Source organism: Diabrotica virgifera, chromosome 7 (assembly GCF_917563875.1).
Source record: "Diabrotica virgifera virgifera chromosome 7, PGI_DIABVI_V3a".
In the NCBI taxonomy this organism is placed as follows: domain Eukaryota; kingdom Metazoa; phylum Arthropoda; class Insecta; order Coleoptera; family Chrysomelidae; genus Diabrotica; species Diabrotica virgifera.
In genome coordinates, this window is record NC_065449.1 from 144,250,147 (window position 1) to 144,271,456 (window position 21,310).

The 21,310-nt window shown below is 33.7% G+C and overlaps 1 protein-coding gene across 4 annotated transcripts in view; it reads left to right on the plus strand.

Moving 5' to 3' along the window:
• LOC114328565 (serine/arginine repetitive matrix protein 2) overlaps positions 1–21,310 on the plus strand; it is a 186,230-nt gene that overhangs the window by 110,661 nt on the left and 54,259 nt on the right. For 2 of the 4 annotated variants that reach the window (XM_028277446.2, XM_050655590.1), the window contains 2 exons: positions 2,942–2,998; positions 17,368–17,509. In XM_028277446.2, coding sequence (XP_028133247.2) covers positions 2,942–2,998; positions 17,368–17,509 — 199 coding nt within the window. The remainder of the gene's footprint in view (positions 1–2,941; positions 2,999–17,367; positions 17,510–21,310) is intronic. The other 2 variants (XM_028277447.2, XM_050655591.1) reach the window with 1 other exon arrangement.

Below are 21,310 nucleotides of genomic sequence, written 5' to 3' on the forward strand. Positions count from 1 at the left end.
TAGTCTCCGAAAAACCTGATTTTACAAAGAGTTGTCTGATACTATACGCTCCGGACAGTATGAATTGTTCATATTTAAAACCATTAAAATCAATATTTTTCGGAAACGAAACGCTACGTGCCGGAACGGATAATATGATTCTTGCTTAAGCCTCAAATTAGGGGTGTGCCGCTCGCCTATCTCTTCTCCTCGCGGTTGCAGACAACTTAGTTTTACTGTACTTGGGTATTTGGCCAGCTCATCCTCTCGGAATAAAGGAAAAACCCCTTATTCTCCTACAATTTGGAGTTGATATGGGACAAATACAACAAAGGTAAATACTTTTTCCACGGCATCCCTTACTTTTGTTTTGTTTCGGGTTGCTTCGTTTATTTGCCTCACTCATAGATCGGCAAGCAAACGAAGCAACCCGAAACAAAACAAAAGTAAGGGATGCCGTGGAACAAGCGGCTAAATTAAACGGGCTGGACACAACGAACTTCTCGAAAATGGTAGATGGAGCAAAGAAGTTGGAAACTGGCGACCGTACGAAGCGAAGAGACCCAGAGGAAGACCTCAAATGCGCTGGAGCGATGACATCAGAAGAGTCGCAGGACCAATGTGGAAACGCCTCACGCACAACAGGGATGAATGGCGAGAAATGGGAGAGGCCTTTATTCGACAATTCGAATAGAAAAAAAAGGCTATAAAAAAATACTTTTCTCGTCCAGGAATAACTGCCGACCATTATTACACAAGCTGCTTTAATAAGCCAAATTTTAGTTTGAAATGAAGTTTATTTGACGTTTATTTGTGTCAGCCGAAACGAATAACATGGGACATTAAAATAAAATCTCTTTTAACGTCATACGTATAGTTATGACTGAAGTCAACTAGCCACGTATAAGAACTAGCTTTATCTCATACTATCTCACAACTTAAAATGATTTCTATATTTTGCGTTATTTTGGCACTCATCACTGTATATACCCAATCACTGAATGCTCGGTATTAAAATTATATTAGATATAATGCTTTTGGATTCAAGTATTTTTGTGTTAAATATAATACTTGAAAAAAGTCTGATAAGTATTACCTTGTTTCATTTAGGTATTTTGCCCGTTTATCTTCATCGTTGCCTAATATTATGTTTATAATATTTCATTTAATCTCTTTCTAGGTCGACCTGTACCTCTTTTTCCGATTGGTCATTTGTCTCGTAGATTTAACTTTACTATTTTCTGCCATTCTATCAATTTCCTTCTTTCCTAAAGTAGAAGCCACAGTTAGAATGTAGTGTTGGTCTTACGACGCGCAGCGCTGCCGCTGATGTCGGCACAGTGGTAGGTGCGTGGTAGTTTGGCGATAGACTGAGAAATCACCGGTCCTGATGCCACGCTCGGGGCAAACCGGCAACGTGGTTGGCCGTTCTCGCGTAAGAAACACATGCTCTATGCCACCTACACTGCATTCTCACTGTGGCTTTTAGTACATATATCTTTGCACCTTATTTGCATCTTATTGCACCCACTTTTTTATGTTATACACGGTGTCCCGAAAAGATTTGGTCATAAATTATACCACAGATTCTGTGGTCAAAAATAGGTTGACTGAACCTCACTTACCTATATACAATAATGCACACAAAAAAAGTTACAGCCCTTTGAAGTTACAAAATGAAAATCGATTTTTTTTTCATATACCGAAAACTTTTAGAGATTTTTTATTGAAAATGGACATGTGGCATTCTCATGGCAACAGCATCTTAAAAAAAAATTAAAGTGAAATTTGTGCAACCTATAAAAATTTTATGGGGGTTTTGTTCACTTAAACCCCCCCCCCAAACTTTTGTGTACGTTCCAATTAAATTATTATTGTGGCACCATTAGTTAAATACAATGTTTTTAAAACTTTTTTGCCTCTTAGTACTTTTTCAATAAGCCAGTGTTTATCGAGATATTTTGAATATTTGTCGAATCCACCACATATGTGTATATGGTTAAGTACGATTATAGAGGCCTGTTAATAATCTGAAAATTTATTTGTAATTTACATTTTCAGGTATATTTTAAAAAAGAAGCCACATCTCGATAAAAGGTGACTTATCAAAAAAATACCATGAGGCAAAAAGTTTTAAAAACACTGTGTTTAACTAATGGTACCACAATAAAAGTTTAATTGGAACGTACACAAACATTTGGGGGGTTTAAAGGAACAAAACCCCGATAAAATTTTTATGTAAATATATTAAAAAAGAAGCCGCAATTCGATAAAAACTGGCTTATCGAAAAAATACTGAGAGGCAAAAAAGTTTTAAAAACGTTGTGTTTAACTGACGGTACTACAATAATAAATTACTTGGAACATACACAAAAGTTTGGGGGGGTTTAATTGAACAAAACCCCCATAAAATTTTTATATGGTGGACAAATTTCACTATAATTTTGTTTTAAGATGTTCCTGCCATAAGAATGATACGTGTCCATTTTCAATAAAAAAAACTTTAATAGTTTTCGATGTATTGAAAAAAATCGATTTTCATTTTGTAATTTCAAAGGGCCGTAACTTTTTTATGAACACATTTGTACTAAGGTAAGTTAGGTTCAATCGAACTATTTTTGACCCCAGAATGTGTGGTATAATTTATGACCAATCTTTTCGGGACACCCTGTATATTATTCTGCACATATTTCTGATATGTGTTACCTGTTACTCTTCTTAGGATTCTGATTTTATTTGTTTCTAAGGATCCTTATATTGTGCTAGTTTCATGTCTTGTTTCTGTGATGGACGTAATGACAGGCCTGATTACAGATTTGTACAAGCGCGAACTATTACTACTGTCTCAATATATATGGATCTAGGTTTGAATTATTGTCATTTTATAGTTCCATTGACTTTCAGGTACTTATTAAACAGTCGTAATTGTGTTTAAATGTAAAACATGATTACTTTTTTCTAGTTTATCAAGCGAGGATGTTAAAAAGAAAAAGAGGAGAAAAAGCAAAAAACTAGAGAGGTAAATAGATTTGTAATACAGCATTTATTGGAAAAAATTACATCACACAAAAATATATATTATTCTTTTCTAATCTAAGAGAGATTATTTTTATTTCGTGTAAATTTAAGGGTCAAATTTTATCGAAGTTTATTTTAATCCTTTTAACACCAGATGTACATGCTTGTTAACTTCTTAAAGTGACGTCTCCTCAATGGAGGTTAGCTACTACAATTGCAACTCTTCTCTGTCTTCAGCTGTTCTTATTAGCTGTTCAAAATTTAGCCCTGTCCATTGTCGAGTGTTTCTAAGCCACGACAGTATTTTCCTTCCTAGTTCTCTCTTTTCCTCGATCTTTCCTTTCACTATAAGTTGAGCATATTGGTACTTATTATTTCTCAGTATGTGGCATAGGTATGATGTTTTTCTAACTTTCACTGTGTTAAAAAGTTCTCTTTCCTTGCCTATTCTATGCAGCACTTCTTCGTTTGAGGTATGCGATGTCCATGAAATTTTGAGGATTCTCCGGTAGATCCACATTTCAAAGGCCTCCATTTATTTATGGTTGATGTTTTAAGGGTCCATGTCTCAACTGAATAGAGAAGAGTCGACCAGATGTAGCATTGGGATAAACGTAGTCGAATTTCGAGTTTTATTCGAGAATCACAAAGCAGTTTTTGATTTTCTCGAAAGATTTTCTGGCCTGTTCTATTCTCGATCTTATTTCTAGATCAGGATGTAGGCTGCTATCGATCTAACATCCCAGGTACTTAAATCTATTAACCTGTTCTAAAATGTGTCCATTTATTGTGCAAGGTTGAGATACGTTTTGGTTTTTCGGATTGACATCACTTTGGTTTTTTTAATGTTTATTTTCATACCAAATTACTCACAGGTCGAGTCTTGTCGATGAGTCGTTGTAGACCCAAGTAGGGAATCCGCAATCAACACCGTATCATCGGAGCATCTGATGCTGTTGATATTTACGCCATTCACCTTGACTCCATCCTTGGAATCCTCCAGTGTCTCTTTAAATAGAAACTCGGAGTAAAGATTAAACAGCAGAGGCGACAGAACACATCGTTGTTTAACTTCCCTCCTAATTTCTACTTCTGCGGATGTGTACTTCGATCCTAACTCTGGCGTTTTGGTTCCAGTAAAAGTTTATTAGTAATTTGATATCTTTTCCGTCTAAACCGACTTCTTGCAAACGCTCTAATAGAAGGTCGTGTCTTACTCTATCAAATGCTTTTTCGAAGTCTATAAAGCATATACATATTTCTTTCTGTTGGTCGTAGAATTTTTGGGCGAGGGCTAGAAAATTGAAGAGGGCGTCTCTCGTCCCCATGCCGGCTCTGAATCCAAACTGATCGTCTTCGATGATTGTTTCGCACTTTCTATAGATAGGATTATGTAATGTACGACTTTTAATAGGACTTTTACTGCATGACTCTTAAGGCTTATCAGACGGAACTCATTGCAGTGTTGTGGGTTTGGCTTTTTTGTTAGTGGGACGAATATTGACTCTAGCCAGTCATGGGGTGTCTAATCTTCGGGCTCAGTGGAGGATGATCGGCTTATTGGAACACCAATAGCACTTAGAAAATTTATTGATAGCGACTGACACCAGGGTAGTAGAACCAAACCCGGGAGAACGTAGTTGTACTGATATGTGGCTCGTACGTGAATTAGTTTTAGTCTGTTATGATGCTACAAATTAACTCGTTGAAGTTACTCGAAGGAATTAAGTTAAAGGCACATCTTGCCTGGTTGAGTTGATTCTAATAAATTTTCTAAATGTATATTCTCTCTTGTTGGCAACATGAATTGGGTCATAGCCCACACGACAAAAGAACAAAGGTTTTTACTTAGTCAGCTAAATTAATGTCCATTGCCAAAATATTATTTATGAATTGCAACAATTAAACAAATGAAATAGCACGCACATGGTTAAATATAATAACAAATTATTTCATGTGATCTACGGGGTGATAAAAATATATTGTTTAATATCGGATATGAATTATGAATATTTGATATTTAACATGGGGTATTTTACCTGTATCATAAATGCGATCGAATAAAAGGACAAATATTTCCATATTTTCTTCGCTGATTGATTTAAACGTTTCTAGGTATATTCCATGTGGACCTGGACTTTTATTTGTTTTGAGTTGATTAATTGCATTTATAATGTCAGATTTCAGAATTGCTGGCCCTTCATTGTTATTTTCCAATCTCGGTTCTTCTCTTATGTTAACTAGAATTACATAATCGCAGATATCAATATTCTCGATCTTATAGTTATGGTATAGAGTTCTAATTTGATTTTATTAAGAAAAAAGGACATGTGCCCGTGCCCAATCGTTTTAGCTTATTAAACATATTTTCGTTATACAACTCTTCGGTATTCAAATATTAATTTACCTCGTTTTGAAGTTATATAAAAAATTTTACTTATCTTGAATCAACTCCAGCCATCTTAAATCTGGATGTCTTATTCGCTTTTCGCCATTTTGACCCACTGGAATTAATAGCAATGACTCATTCAACCATTCGAAAGCCAAATGTGTTTTTTCGCACATGAATTTAAGGCCCCTTGAAGTGAAACCTTGATACCGATTTAAGAGTTCTTAATATTTTCGAGTAATTGAGGAGAAATTCTTCTTCTTCACGTGCCATATCAGAATTATCCGACCTTGGCGATCACCATTGCGAAGGCTTCTCGATCTTCCGCAATATGGAATAATTGTCCTGCATTTGATATCTGAATCCATTCACGAATGTTTTTTAACCAAGAAGCTTGTATTCTTCCCACACCTCTTCTTCTTCTTCTTTACGTTCTATCTCCGCGACGGAGGTTGGCAATCATCATGGCTATTTTGATTTTAGATGCTGCTGCTCTGAATAGTTCGATTGATGTGCATCCGTACCATTCCCTCAAGTTACGCAACCATGAAATTCTTCTCCTTCCTACACTTCGCTTGCCCTCAATTTTCCCTTGCATAATTAATTGAAGTAAATTGTATCTCTCATTATGCATAACATGCCCCCGGTATTGCAGCTTTCGTGCCTTGGTGGTTTCCAATATTTCTATTCTTTTGTTGACTCTTCTCATGACTTCGTTGTTTGTTACATGCTCGGTCCATGATATCTTCAGGATTCTTCTATACACCCACAGTTCAAATGCTTCCAACTTTTTACCAGTCGACGCGTCAAGTGTCCATGCTTCTATCCTGTAAAGCAGAGTCGAGAAAATATGACACCTTGCCAGCCTAACTCTCAAGTCTAATTACACTTCTCTTGCACAAAGTACCTTTCTAATTTTATTGAAGTTTGTTCGTGCTTTCTCTATTCGAACTTTGATTTCTTTGGTGTAATCGTTTGTGTGATTAATTATTGTGCCAAGATAGTTGTAGTTTTCAACTTGTTCTAAAGTTTTACCATTAATTGTCAGGCTTTCATCATTATTTTGGGTTTTTGATGTCTTCATAAATTTAGTTTTCTTGATGTTTATTGATACTCCATATTCTTCTCCACATTCAACTAAGTATCTTGTTCATTAGCTTTTGGAGGTCTTGGAGGTTGTCCGCTATTATGATAGTATCGTCCGCGTATCTAATGTTGTTAATTGGCGTTCCATTGACACCGCTTCGGCCCTCTATTTTGCCTTTAACCCGGCAGTGGTCGCTATATGAGATTTTCTCTCACGGTTTCAGAAAATTGCGCACAACGCGCTGGGGCTCCTTCTTGTCTCCTATCTATCCTTTCTCGATAATCTAATAGACTCGCCCGCTCAGATAGTGACTCAGTTTAAGTAGTATCACCATATTGCTGAGTAAATTCGCTTTATGTGAGAGATTCTCTCATCGTGCGACAACCGTCAGCACCAACTATGTATAAAAATTAATTTTATTTTCTCACTTAAAACCTGAAATAATGTAAAAAAATTGTAATTATTGTCATCAACCAATTTGTCCAGAGGATTCTTGTTATACTTGTGTGCTGTGCCGTAAATTGTGAAGATACGGAGATTGATTCATATTGGTTTTAATTCCTATTATTTTTTTGTATTTTATCATATTATTATCTACATTATGTTATATTATTATATTCTTATTATTAGTTAATAAAAAAAGTTTAAAATCTGTTTTAAAAATTTTACTTTGTAAAAAAATGCAAAATTTGGATATGTGAGAGAAAATCTCACGAGCGACCACTCGCGTAGTAATCTACCTAGCGACCAATGCCGGGTTAAGCATTACTAGTGCAGTCACTGAAGGTGGATATGAGCTATTGCCTCCGATTTCGTTGAATCTCCATCGATTTGCATGAGAATTGGTGAGTGGTTAGAGGATATCTCAAGGAACAAAGGTGACATGGTGCCAACTTGCGCTTTTACTCTGGGGGTGGATGCCACCCCTCCTCGGGGGTGAAAATTATTTTAATAAAAATAGCCCCACAATTCGGTAGAGGGAAAATTATAAGCAAAATTTGTTATATAAATTTATTAAAATAAATCAAAACTTTTTGAGTTATTAAAGATCAAAGATTTTAATTTTGCGTGAGAAAAATGTATGTTTTTAACCGATTTTTCATAAATAACTCAAAAACTGTAAGTTTTTGCAAAAAAGTTATTATTATCGAAATTGAGGCTAATAAAAAATCAAATAAATTCCTTACTAGAAAAACCTTTTAATGTTAACTAAAAGTGAGTTATAGGTAAATGAATGTATATTTCTTTCGTCGAGTACCCAAATCTAAGTATTCAAGCTTAAATACCGGGAAAATGATGCATTTTATAACATAAAATTATTAAAAATTTGTCAAAGTTCATAGACATATCTATCAAATAAGCATTAAAAGTTGAAGAAATTGATAGCATTAAAATTTATGCACCAAAAATGTTTTAAAATGTATCTTTTAAAAAATTTTTCAAAAAATGTTATTGTTTTTTTGTAAATAACTCCGTTAACTTTTAAGATATAAGGTTCACCTAAAAACTAATTAAAATTTGATTCTAAGAGCTATTAAAAAATTCAAAATTAGTCTTTTAAACCTCTTACTTTTTTAAAAATAAAAGGTTAAATGGCCCCGATTACATAGTTCTCGCAGCAAAATTGAAATATTAAACGTTTCTATCTCGGTTATTTTTTACTCTACGGAAATAGTAAAATGGATAAAGTATTTGGAACAGAAAAAACTAAAATTTAGTTATATATGATTTTTTACGTATATTGAGTATTTTTGGAGTTGTTATCAAAAGAAGAGTAGATAGCTGTGGAAGAGTTTGCTAAGGAACTCTAAGGACCTCATTGCCTTCTTTATGTATGAATAGAAAACAAAAAGTTGTGACTGGCTAATTGACACCCAAGTCTATGCCATAAAAGAAAAAAAAATTATCAAAAGAAAATGAAAAGTACGATAATTTTAAAAATTCTGATTTTTTTAAATTATATCTTTTTTTCCAAAAATATGCATTCTAAACCGGTCAAAATTATTGAAATCACTAACTATGTTAACCTAAAGAAATTCTTGTGAGGATTACTACAAATTTTAATTTTTGTGGAAATGGCGTATGTTTTATTTTTCACTTTTTCCTAAAACATCGAAAGGGTTCTCTTATTTTTCATCATACCTTGCTTAATTTTGATGCTATTAACTTCTACTGGAGTTCATTTGATAGGTATTCCGAAGTACTTTTTTAAGTGCTTAACAAGTATATCATATAAAATGCATCGTTTTCCCGTTATGTAAGCTTGAATATTTAGATTTGAGAACTCGTCGAAAAAAATATACATTCAATTACCCACAACTCAATTCAATTTTTTATTATCTTTAATTTTGGTAATAATAGCTTTTTTACAAAAGGTTATAGTTTTTGAGTAATACGTGAAAAACAGCTTTAAAACATGCATTTTTTTTAAGAAAAAATAAAATATTTGATATTTAATAACTCAAAAAGTATTGATTTATGTTAATAACTTTATATAACAAATTTTGCTTAGAAGTTGCCCCTCTATCGATTTCTGGTATTATTTTTAATATATAAAATTTCACCCCCGAGAAGGGGTGGCATCCACCCCCAGGGTAAAAACGCAAGTTGGCATCATCTTCTAACTACTCAACAATTTTCATGAAAATCGATGAAGGTTCAACGAAATCGGAGGTGAAAACCTTCAGTGACTCCACTATACTTGTAATATTTTACATCGATTTCCCCTTACTGTAGTCTCAAATAAGACATTTTCCGGTGTTTAACATTCTTTGGCAGTTCTCTATCTTTGTTAGCCCTCCTTAGTACTTCTTGATTAGTTTTTCTTGCCGTTTAAGGTATCTTCAGCATACCTCTATGAAACCACATTTCCAATGTTTCAATTCTGTTCATGATCGATATTTTTAGCGTCCTCACTTCTGCACCATACAAAAATACAGACCAAACATAGCACTTAACCATTCTTTGTCTTAGTTCTAAACTGAGATGATTATTGCAAACAAATGACTTCATTTTCATAAAAGTAGTTTTAGTCATTACTATTCTACGTTTTACTGCATCTCTCATGTAGATATTTTTCTTTATTTTTGATTTTATTATACCCAATAAATTATTAAATAATATATCATTCATTCGTAAATAAATTTTATAATCATTTGGATGATAAGTGTATCGCAACTTGTCACGATACATGTATCGATACCGATCTCAACGTGAATGGGACCCTTTAAGCTCTTGTTCTCCTTAAATTTACATGCAATAAAAAATCACTTACAAGTCTAGAATAAAAAGTTGAAGTGGAGGATGATACATTCCAATATGTCTGTTTTGTGAGATGTAGTACAAAAATATTTTACCATTTAAAACAAAAATACATATTTTGTTGTGTTTACTATTTAGAGATTGTTTTTTTCAATTCTATACTAATATATTGGTGGTATATTTTTTTGCCGTACATTATAAAGAGAAGGCTCTGTAATATGATCAGGTAATGGTATGGATTCCAATTATAATTTTCCATTTCTCTCACGAAAAAACTTTTTTTACTTGTTTCTACTTGCATATGTTTAGCCGATCCTCGAACCCGAACAATGGAACAGTGGAAGGTGCGTTCATGCAATAGAATCTCACTAAAAATACATATTGTTTTATAGTATTTTTTAAATAAACACTGTGGTTTTGTTGTTTTTATTTTGTATTTTTAAGGGTTTTGTCTCAGGAGCATACCAGTTATACTAAAGGTAGATTTAAAAGTTATTTCTCTATATAAAGAAATAATGAAATATTATCTTTATAATGCACCTATTGTTTTTGTTTTATTTCATTTTTCGTAATCAAAACAAAAAACCAATTGACATAAGTATTTTCACCCCTAACAGTAAAGTAATAGAAATAAGGTAAAGGCTCAAAGCAAACGGAATAAATAAGTTTAACACAATTTAAATCTGAATCAGACTCAAAATATCAATATCAGATTCAATTAAATCATCACAATATCGTCAATTTTCCACATATTCACGTCTTCGATATCACTCTCGATAAATATCTTCCAATTGTCTTTCTGGTCAACTTCTCACTTAACTAGAGCTCAAAGCAATTCTATTGTGTTAAGCTCACAGTAGTCGAGGCAATGGGGAAAGCGAAATCGAAGACGAAAATCTACATTTTTTGTAAGATACCTTTGTGACTCTTAGCAATATCGTCAAGCTCTTGTCTTAGAAAATATGTTATGTTTGTATACACTTGCGAGCAAAAAAATCGGGTCACTCGATGAATTATACACGTTAGACGTCTCGAATTTCCTAAACCTGTTGTTCGATTTGAGTGATTTTTTCAGTATTTTATAGCCTTATTATTTAAAAAAAAAATCGATGTAATAATATTGTTGCTAGACAGGTAAATGTCATTTTATATCGGGTGTTATAATCATACTGTGTTTTTTCCTTAAAGTTCGAACACACTGTGCAATATTCTAGCATATATAAAATATTTAAATTAGAACTCAATTGTAGTCTTAGGCTTTCTTAACATTTTGTTTTTTGATTCATTCGCTTATACTCTATAATAAAAGAGATATGTACTTTTATATTACAAATGAGGTAGTTATTTGGTCTCGACCAATATCATTCCAAATCTCGAGAGCTACTGTTTCTATCTCTTGTACGGTTCTAGGAGGTGGCAAACGCTGTCGTAGTCTTCTGCCAATTATGTCCCACAAAAATGTTCTATCCGGTTAAGATCTGGACTGTGCGATGGTCAAATTCAAAGTCCGAAGATTTACCTGTTGTAAATATTCGGTTACAGTCCGTGAACGTGAGGTCTGGCATTATCGTGCATTCCCAAAAAAGTGTTACCAATCGGGCTTTTCATCGATTGTCATTTGTTTCGAGCTTCTGTCATAAGTTGTATAATCTGTGTATAATATTAATATATACGGATTATACGACATGTGACAGAAGCTCGAAACAAATGACTGTGAATGAAAAGTCCTATATAAGGAGCCGATAGAATGGTAGTTAAGTTCTTCGCTATGTAAGATCACTGCTTAACGACGTTCGACACCTTCGTTGCGGGGTATGCCTCTCAGAGGAAAGGGGGGAAACTTATATGCAAGCGAAAGTTGGTAACAATGCATTTATAGCAGAATACTCAAATCATATGTTTCAGTATTAAATACTTTATAAAAATAAATTATAATAAATTACGGAAATTACGAAATAAATTACGGAATTAAATATAATAATTAAAAATAAATGGTACGGTAAACAATCCTCATTTTTTAATATGTTATTCCTTACAAAAAAAAACCTTTAATTTAAGCACAAATAATTAAAAATCGTAAATTTGGGTCAAAAGTTATTAACTTTCTAAAAATTCCCATAAGAGCCCATGTTAAAACTTAACTTTGACCCTTAATAGTAATTAAACGGCACGGTAAAACAATTTTTTAAAAATCAAGTCTTAGTTTTTTGAAGTAAACTATAACATACTAACATTTCATGCAAATCCTTAATTCTTTGCCGAAGGTGTAGAACGTCGTTAAGCACACTCGTCGCGGGTCAAATTTCTTGTAGCGCTTTCCATTTCCACCAAAAAACAAAAAGAAAATATGGACTTAATTGAAACTTTAAATAATAAATCTTCACAACAAACTAGACAGTTTTTGACTGTTAACAATTTGACATCCATTAGATTGTTAATTTCTCATAGCCTACTTTTATTAAACTAAGCAGAAAATGAGGATTCATTGCTGAGAAAATGAGGATTTATTGATGAAAACATGGCTAGATGTTAACGTACCTAACTTTTTTATTATCCAACATAAGCCAATGAATCAAAAAACAAAATGTTAATAAAGCCTAAGGCTACAATTGAATTTTAATTTTAATATTTTATATATGCTAGAATATTCCACAGGGTGTTCCAAACTTTAAGGAAAAACACTGTTTGATTGGTATAAAATGACATTTACCGGTATAAAATGACATTTACCTGTCTAGCAACAATATTATTACATCGATTTTCTTAAATAAAAAGACTATAAAATACTGAAAAAATAACTTAAATCGAACAACAGGTTTAGTAAATCTCTGGTACAAAAAATACATGACACACACCGAAATCCACGACATCCTTATCACTATCATATGGATTCCCTCTCACATCGGGATAAGTGGTAACGAAATCGCCGATCGCTTTGCCAAAGAAGCTGCTGTATCCAATAGCACACCACATAATATACAAATCGCCAGTGACCTAAAAACAAGTATAAACAAGCTCATACGTAATTACTTGTAGAATAATCCACTACATTTTTATATAAAATAGACCAGACGACTGAGCAGTTCGACATCCCTGGTTTACCCAGAAATGAGATGGTTGTTGCTAGATGATTGCGTATCGGTCATTCCAAACTTACACATGGTCACCTAATGGATTCTTCACCTCAGCCAACCTGCCACTATTGCCAATCCCCACTAAGTATTCTACACATCCTTGTGGACTGCCATCATTATGCTAAACGACGACGTCAAGACCATAGAATGAAGAACGACATCACAGATATATTATCGAACCAGAGCCAAGTCATCACAGCGATCCAGTTCCTGAAGCTAGAAAATTTACTAAATAAAATGTAACTATTGTATATATAATGTAATTGTATCTATATAAATGTATTCACTGTACACTGTACCTCGTGCTAATGGACAAGGCTGTCACAAGCACGTTAAATTAAATAAAAAAATAAATAGATTAAACTATTCATCTTGCCATTATTTAGAAACAGTGTATTCTGCATTAATCTGTGTTGTCTAGGTAATATATTAGTCTAGTTTCTCCTACAAACGTGTTACTCATCAGTATGTATAAACTATAAGCTTTGTGCGCTCTTTGTTTTAATGGTTCATCGATTTGAATTTATCAAGCGGCACCGACAAACTGCGACCGTAACACTGCGATGAATGACGTCAGATTACAGTGAAAATAAGGTTCTTCACTGCGGCAATGAAATGTGTAAACTCAGCAAGCGGTGGCTTCCAACGCATCCTTGGAAGCCATTGCTATTATTTTGCGTGGTACAGTTTTTTATGACGTCATTCATCGCAGTGTCGCTTTCGAGGAAACCAAGGCTTTAGAGAAGTCTACTTAAAAAATTGGCTTATTGCACATCTTTCATTTATTAGTGATACTCGTTCCAGACTTCTGGAACCCTGCACCAGCTTGTATACTTGTATAGGTCTAGTGGATCAGTACCATACGTGTTTAGAGTCACTTGGCACTGTCCAAAAACTGTTCGGACAGAACGGTTTACTGTTTCAGGTTCTCTGCTACTGAGTATATACCTTAAGTCTCCATGAAACTCGCTAATTCTATAGTATCATTTACAATTTATTGTACCCGGATTACACAATTAATATAATATCTAGGCTTTAAATAATGTAAGAATATTTTTAACAATAATTACATATGAACTTTATTCACTGCTTGTGAGTTTATCGCCTGAAATCGGTAATACTGATGAGATATTTGTGGTTGGGATCTCTGCTGCAAATGGTAAATGACAACATAAGCTTCATAATGGCCGTAGAGTTGGTAACGTTGGCACCGTATGATCGACGTCTTTTTATGGGAGGTTCGATGCTTACTTTCATACAACAGATATACACCAGTCATTAGATCTTGATTGCTTTATTTCAGTACGTGATGCACAAAGAACATTTCCAATGGTATTTTATTGTCCCTTTTTCTAGTATTAATGATGTTCCAGACAGGAATTCTCTGTTTAGCTCATTCACTGGCTATTTCCTGAACTGACATGATGTGGTATACGTATTTCATATAATTACTTTATAAGTCGTATCTTGTTTCTCTTAATATTATTTGGTTGTTTAAATGCCTGTAAGTTTCCTGTATGCTGTAATAGTTTTGGTGTTTATTTTGATTGCGTCGTTTGGTACAGCTTTAAGTGGTAATTTTGTATGGCATCTGTTAGATCAGGGGTCACAAATTAGTTTCCCTGAGGGTCCGTTTCGAAAACCTATGACACTTCCTGGGTCCGGATTTATGCTGTCTGTATTTGACTTTTCTGATTCGGTTTCTTTGTGGATTCTTGTTAAAAAATATCCTCTATAAACAAATCAGAAGGGTGCCGGGCGAAATTTTTGGGCAGACATTGTTTAATATATTTTTTAATAAATTCAAAACGTCACCTTTTTTACCCGCATCTTAAATAAGAAAGATCTTTCATTTTATTAAAACCTAAGAGTTTTCAAGCATCGCAAATGCATATTTTCGCGTTTTTCAGATTTTAAATCGCTTATAACTCGAAAACTATCAACTTTTCAGAAATATGACAAGAAACCTTTATTGTTTATAATTACCCAAGAAACCTAAAAATACATTTTTTGAAGCAAAAAAGTAATTTTGAATTTGCTTAAAAAATTGTTTCACCCGGCACCCTTCTGATTTGTTTAAAGGGGACATTTTTGAACAGGAATCCGCAAAGAAATCGAGTCGGAAGCATTTTTCATACGAAAGTGGCCTCACACATGGACTAATGTGGAAAGGAAAACTAATAATATCTAATTGTTTTTTGGTTACTGTATACTTTTCTGTAAGTTTTCCTGGTACAATAAATAAAACATAAATTCATTGTGTATTGTTTTGATGTTATTATCAGTATATTTTGAAAACAGCAGTATTGTAAATTGTTACTGAGAATATTTTGAAAATTAGGAATTTATATTTTGAATTCTAATGAAGTTTTTAGACATCTTCAATTTTGTAGAAAGGAAACTGATGAATTTAAAATAAATAATAATAGTACAAAATGCTAATTAACATGTTCTTTTCTACATTAGTTTGTGTTTGTTGCAAACTTATTAAATCAGAAAATTATTTTAACTAAATGCACATCTGAAAAGTACTCCTACTTAATATATAGTAGAGAGGAAATAATATAAAAAATGCACATGGCAATTACAATTACAGCTTACTTAATTTCAAAATTAATGATTAGTAAGTATAACAATAAGAGGGAAAACTCTTTACAAAATTAAATTATTAGAGAGAAAAATGACATTTTTTATGTACAACCTGTCTGAAGTTTGGAGTGAGACTGAGTCTCATTACGGAGTTGAGATATTCATCTGTTAAGTGAGATCTCTACCGATTTTTAATAAAGTTCATTCTTGATAAAGCGGCTTCGCACACATAAGTTCAGCCAAACATAGTACACAATTTCATGGACAAACATTTTCAAAATTGCCAAACACTAGGTATATTCTGAATTTATTGACGGTCCGCACAAAACTAGCTCACGGTCCAGATGCGGTCCGCTAATTGGTGACTCCTGTGTTAGATTTAAATATAGGTGTGGAGGTTTAGTTGTCACGGGTGTGGTGTCGCTGATGTGGATGTTATCATTATCGGTTAGTTTTTATAAAGGTTCATATCTTTGTTGGTACTCGCTTGTGTTGTCGTATTTTCCTTTGTGGCGATAATATACTATCATCGTCTAGAGTACGCCTATGTATTCAACAAAACATTTTCTTATACCGTCTCTGACAATATAAAAGACCGAACAAAAATCCATTAGTGGTCATTTTCGGTGCGTTGAACGGAGAATAACTACCTAGCCATCGAAACAGGTGAGCTGAACGTGTTCCGAAGGCAGTCGATTTAGTGCGTTAACGAAATCAATAAACCCCCATCCTATCCAACGACTACGTGTGTTGAACGTGGTTATCATTCTTTACCGTCTGATGTATTGAATTGGACACTTCCGTATGTATTTATTTTGCGTTAAGGAATAAACTTGGCTCCTGATTATTTCCCCCGGTCGTCCGTTTATTATTCATATATCAAATTTAATATCAACTAAACTTCTAAAGTCTACGAAAGCCATATACGTAGAACGTATATTTTAATATTGGAGTAATTTTCCATTTTTTGTCTGTTTAGATCAAAATAAATGTCTTAACAAAGACGAATTCTGCCTAAGACTATTATTTACTACCCGCGGCTATCATAACTTTTGCGCATTACACCATAAAATGGGGATGATATTGTAGGAAGTTTTTATGTGTATAAATTTGAGGTATATTATACGACTGCGCATTTTGATCTTGATTTTGTAGATTGTGGTAGTCCATTTTTTTTATAGGACGCTACTGGGTTATTGTGTTGTGTTACACTAGAACTGAGGAACGCTTCTATTTCACTTAATAATTATTAATACCGTGATTATTCATGTATTTATCTTAATAATTAATTACTTATTAGTCACGTTTTCAATTCACTAGTTATCAGGTACAATATTTGTTATTGTTTGTTTGTTGGTCTGAAATCTCGACAGCGATATGAACAGGTGCTTACTCATCGATCTCCAAATGGGAACTGTATCACTAAGGGCCGGTTGTTCGAAAGCTAATCAACAATGATCACTATCAAATATTTAATTACTGTCACCAAAACTGTCAATGTCAACTTTTATTGGGTTGCTGCAAACATAATTGATTAAAATTATGAGATTAGTTAATCAATTAACATAACAATTATTAACATAATTGATTAAGTAATTTCATATTATGTTTTCAGCAACCCAAACAAAGTTGACATTGACAGTTGGTGACAGTAATTAAATATTTGATAATGATCATTGTTGATTAGCTTTCGAACAACCGGCCCTAAAGTAAATATAAATGTTTTAAATTATTTTAAACAAATTGTGTTAGATACCATAATAGTGTATTCTAGATACAACGTATTTCCCCAATTTCCATTCAATTAATTTCTTTTAAACATAGAAATACTTGTATGTTCCTGACAAAACCATGTTTGTTTACTGATCCAACTAATGTGTACAAATCTCATGGTTTTATTTTTTTCTTAGATCCAGCGGCAAATCTAAAGACAAATTGAAGAAAAAGAAGAATAAGAAAGATGAAGCTTCTTCTGGCTCTAATTCAGATGAAGATTCTGATGATGGTTCAAGCAGTGATGACGACAGAAAGAAGAAAAACAAGAAAAAGGAGGTTAGTTTTACCGAAACAACGTGAGTAATTGGTCTTGTCAATTCCAGATTCTGCCAGATCTAGTGGTAACTCTTGTTTTTAGACTGCTTTTATTTATTTTGATTAAATGTCTTTATGTTTGATCACCATCATGTCATTTTTATTTCGTAGGGTGAGATTTAATGTTTATCATTCGAAATACGTTTTCTTACCCTAAAATATCAAAGTATTTGAACTGAAAGAAATTATTGTCCTAGGTATTTTATTAATTTGTAAATCCTTATTATTTTATGTATCTCCACCTGGGCATAAGCGAATTTGTATTCTTGACAAGGGAGATGTAAATGCTCACTGTATTTACTACCTATGTAGTTTCATTAGTTTTTGTATTCGTTGCTTCCCGTTTTTATCTTCTAAACAGTGTAATTTCTATTGTCTCTATAACCCTATACCTGGGCAGCTGGATCCAGTTGCCCAGCTGGATCTTCACCAGCAAAATTAAGATACAATATTGTGAAGCGCTACATAAAATCCACACTGTTATATGAAGTTGAAGCGTGGGCGCTAAATGAGAATTTGAACACACTTGAAGCAGTTGAAACCTGGTTATAAAGACGAATACCACGACTATCTTGGACTTCTCACACCACCGACTTGAAAGTTCTCCACCCAATGAGCAAAGAACATGAGTTAATTGACCTCATAAAAACGGAAAGCTGCTATCTCGGACATGTAATGGTAAACAACAGATACGATTTTCTACGCTAAATGTGGACCAGAACGAAAACATGCTCCTGGTTTAAAAGCATTCGAGATTAGACATGCTTGAGCTCGAACGATCTGCTGAGAAAAACCAAAACAGAGAAGCATTTGCCAAATTGTTGCCAATATTCGATAAAAGAAGTGATTTCAAAAGTATATGGTACCATTTACTCGACCTGTACACTGTACATGCTGGTACAGTATTCCAGAAATCTGCAATGGGTGTCATGAATAAGTGGAAGATGTGCAGTAAGCCAATCGGTTGCGGTACTACCGGTTTATAACACACTGCATCCGAAAAACCTCCTCTATTCCTAGAACCCTGCGTGTAAAGCTTACCTTCTTCGAAACAATACTGGAAGTCATCATCGGTCAGCTGTTTCATCACGCTTGCTGTTTTCTCTTTAACAGCTTCAACGGACTCAAATTTCGTTCCTTTTAATGCAAATTTCACCTTAGGCTCATTTCGCACCAAGCTAGTCCAATCGAGGCCAGTCTTATCGAGTCAAGTGCAGTCAAATCAAGTCAGTCATTAACTTTCACACTGAAAGTCTTGTGGAATCATCAGTGTAGAGACCCATGTATTTAAAAATGCTTGTAGTTGTTCAAATAGTAATATTACTTCGTCTTCTAGTGTTCATCCCATAAACACTAGATCTGCTTTTGGTTGATTCAGTCATATGTTTCCTGATTTACTAGATGAACCTAAAATGTTTTACAACTTATTGTCAAATGATCATAGATTTATTTTTTAATTAAAAAATGCTATATTTTCAATATCTATTTTTAAATATGAAAACCGTGGAGTGACTGTCGAGTTGACTCGATGCGATTCAACTCGACTGGATGTGATTGGGTCAGTGTGAAACCAAACAGACGCATTTGCTTTACTTTCGTGCAGCTGGACGAATTTTCGAGCGTCTGACTGGATTGGACGTGACTGTAACGGTTTCGAGTCGAGAATTCAATGAGCGGATTCGAATGAGCCTTGGGGTCATTTCACACCCAGCGAGCATTATGTCCCTTTTGTCCTCTATATTATCTATTTTAATACATTCTTATGAACGACAATATTCCAGATGTTCGATTTCATTTCTCTTTAATGTTAATATATCTCCTGGTTTATGGTATAATCTAAAATAAACTTTCTCATTTTAATTTGACCGATTAGTTACTTCCATTAAAGTAACACCCTGTATTTCTGATTTAGTATACCACTCACAGTCGCAATAAAAAAAAGACAATTTTAGTGATCTGTTTCGTTACTATATTTTTTTTTTCATTGCATGTTTGCTATTTTCGTTACGAAAGTAAAAAATTGTTCTTTTTGAACCTACGCATCATTACTAGGACCTACCCGATGAGGGTCATTTTCAACTTCTTAGTAAGTATCAATATTTGAGGAAATCAAAATAGAAAAATGTCTGCATGCCAAGCATTTTAAAATAAACAAATGTGAAAACAATTTTTATTGTTGGTAAATGTTTTTATAAATCCCTTATTAACTAGATAATCAAAAATCAACAATATATGTTTAAACTAGGAATAGATCTAGGAATTATCTTTATAATGCATTAGGTCAAACATACAAATTGCATTTCTTTTTTTTAGAAGAAAAATATTACAGTTTCTTTTCATTGTACTTTCTTTTTCTTATTTTTACTTAGAAATTAATTAAATTTAACCCAACAAAAATACATTTGGTATCAAGCCAAGTCTTTTTAATGAAATTAATTACATAAACACCATAACATCATACGTAAACATCATTAAAAATGACAAACGGGTGTCATTTTATAAGATACTTTTACATGTTATATGGCAAGTGATAATATAAAAGCTCTGATGTCACTCAATATGTTCCTGAGTTTTTTTTCTATACACAACCATGTGAAAACGATGAAATCTAGACTAGGATATCGTAAAGATTTGGTAAATATGCAAAACGCTCTCTACGTGACATGTGATTCATGTAGGCGCGTTCTAAACATATTCCTATATCTTTAGAAATGCTAAAAGCAAAGGCAATCTTAAAACTAAATTTTATAAAAAAATTACAAATTGAAAGTTGCAAATTGGAAAGTAATTATTACTTTCGTACCTGTGTTGGGCGTCTGGATGAACGTAAAAGCTCGCTTTACGAAGACCCTCGAACGGGGTCTTCTTCCTGACCAAATCTATAGTGCAAACGAGAATAGTCTGTTTTTGGAGACTGTTGTCCAACATCTTATCCTCTAAAGAAACGAGCGCATCAAGTGATAGAATCACATTATTTATGCAATGTTCAAATGCTACTGGAACACACAAATTCGATTTGTTAGTAATTGGTAAAGCTAAAAATCTCAGAGCTTTCAAAAATATTTGTCTGCCAGTCTCTTACAAGAACCAATTTGAAAGCCGAGTCACGGGGGAGCTATTTAGTAAATGGTTCCATTAAGTATTTGTCCCAGAAATGAAGAAGTTTATGAAAAGATTTAACTTGCCCATAAAAGCTTTACTCCTACTTGACAATACTGCAGGCCACCCAAGTGAACAAGAACTTCAAGAAAATTAAGTGATCCCAACAATATTTCTTAAACCGCCATGAACGCTTGGTCGCCACCAGCTAGTTATCCCTGTAAGTAACTTGTCTGACACCTTGTTTTCGCAGTCCCATACACATTGAATATCAGCATCGAGCCAGCTGTTGCTCTTTTGCTCTATGCTCGGTTTCTCGCCTCGATAAACTGACCTTGGGATCCCTGCGTTATTCTTTGGACAAATGTATCGCCCCCAGCCAAACTGCTTTCCTAGTGGTGTACTCGTATCGAATCAGGCTTGAGGTTAGTTGACGCTCTAAACGAATCATGCGAACGCTAGTTAGCCGTATATCCGAAAGGCAAGTCTTATCGAAACCAAGAAACTGACTTACGAAACATCACTCCGTACTAGGGCTTACAATACCTGGATCCCGAATACCGGAATCCCGGACGATTTTTGTCCGGTATTAAAAACCGGTATTTATCTAAAAATACCGGTATTTTGGTATTATGTACATCAGTTGATAAAAATTGAATTTAT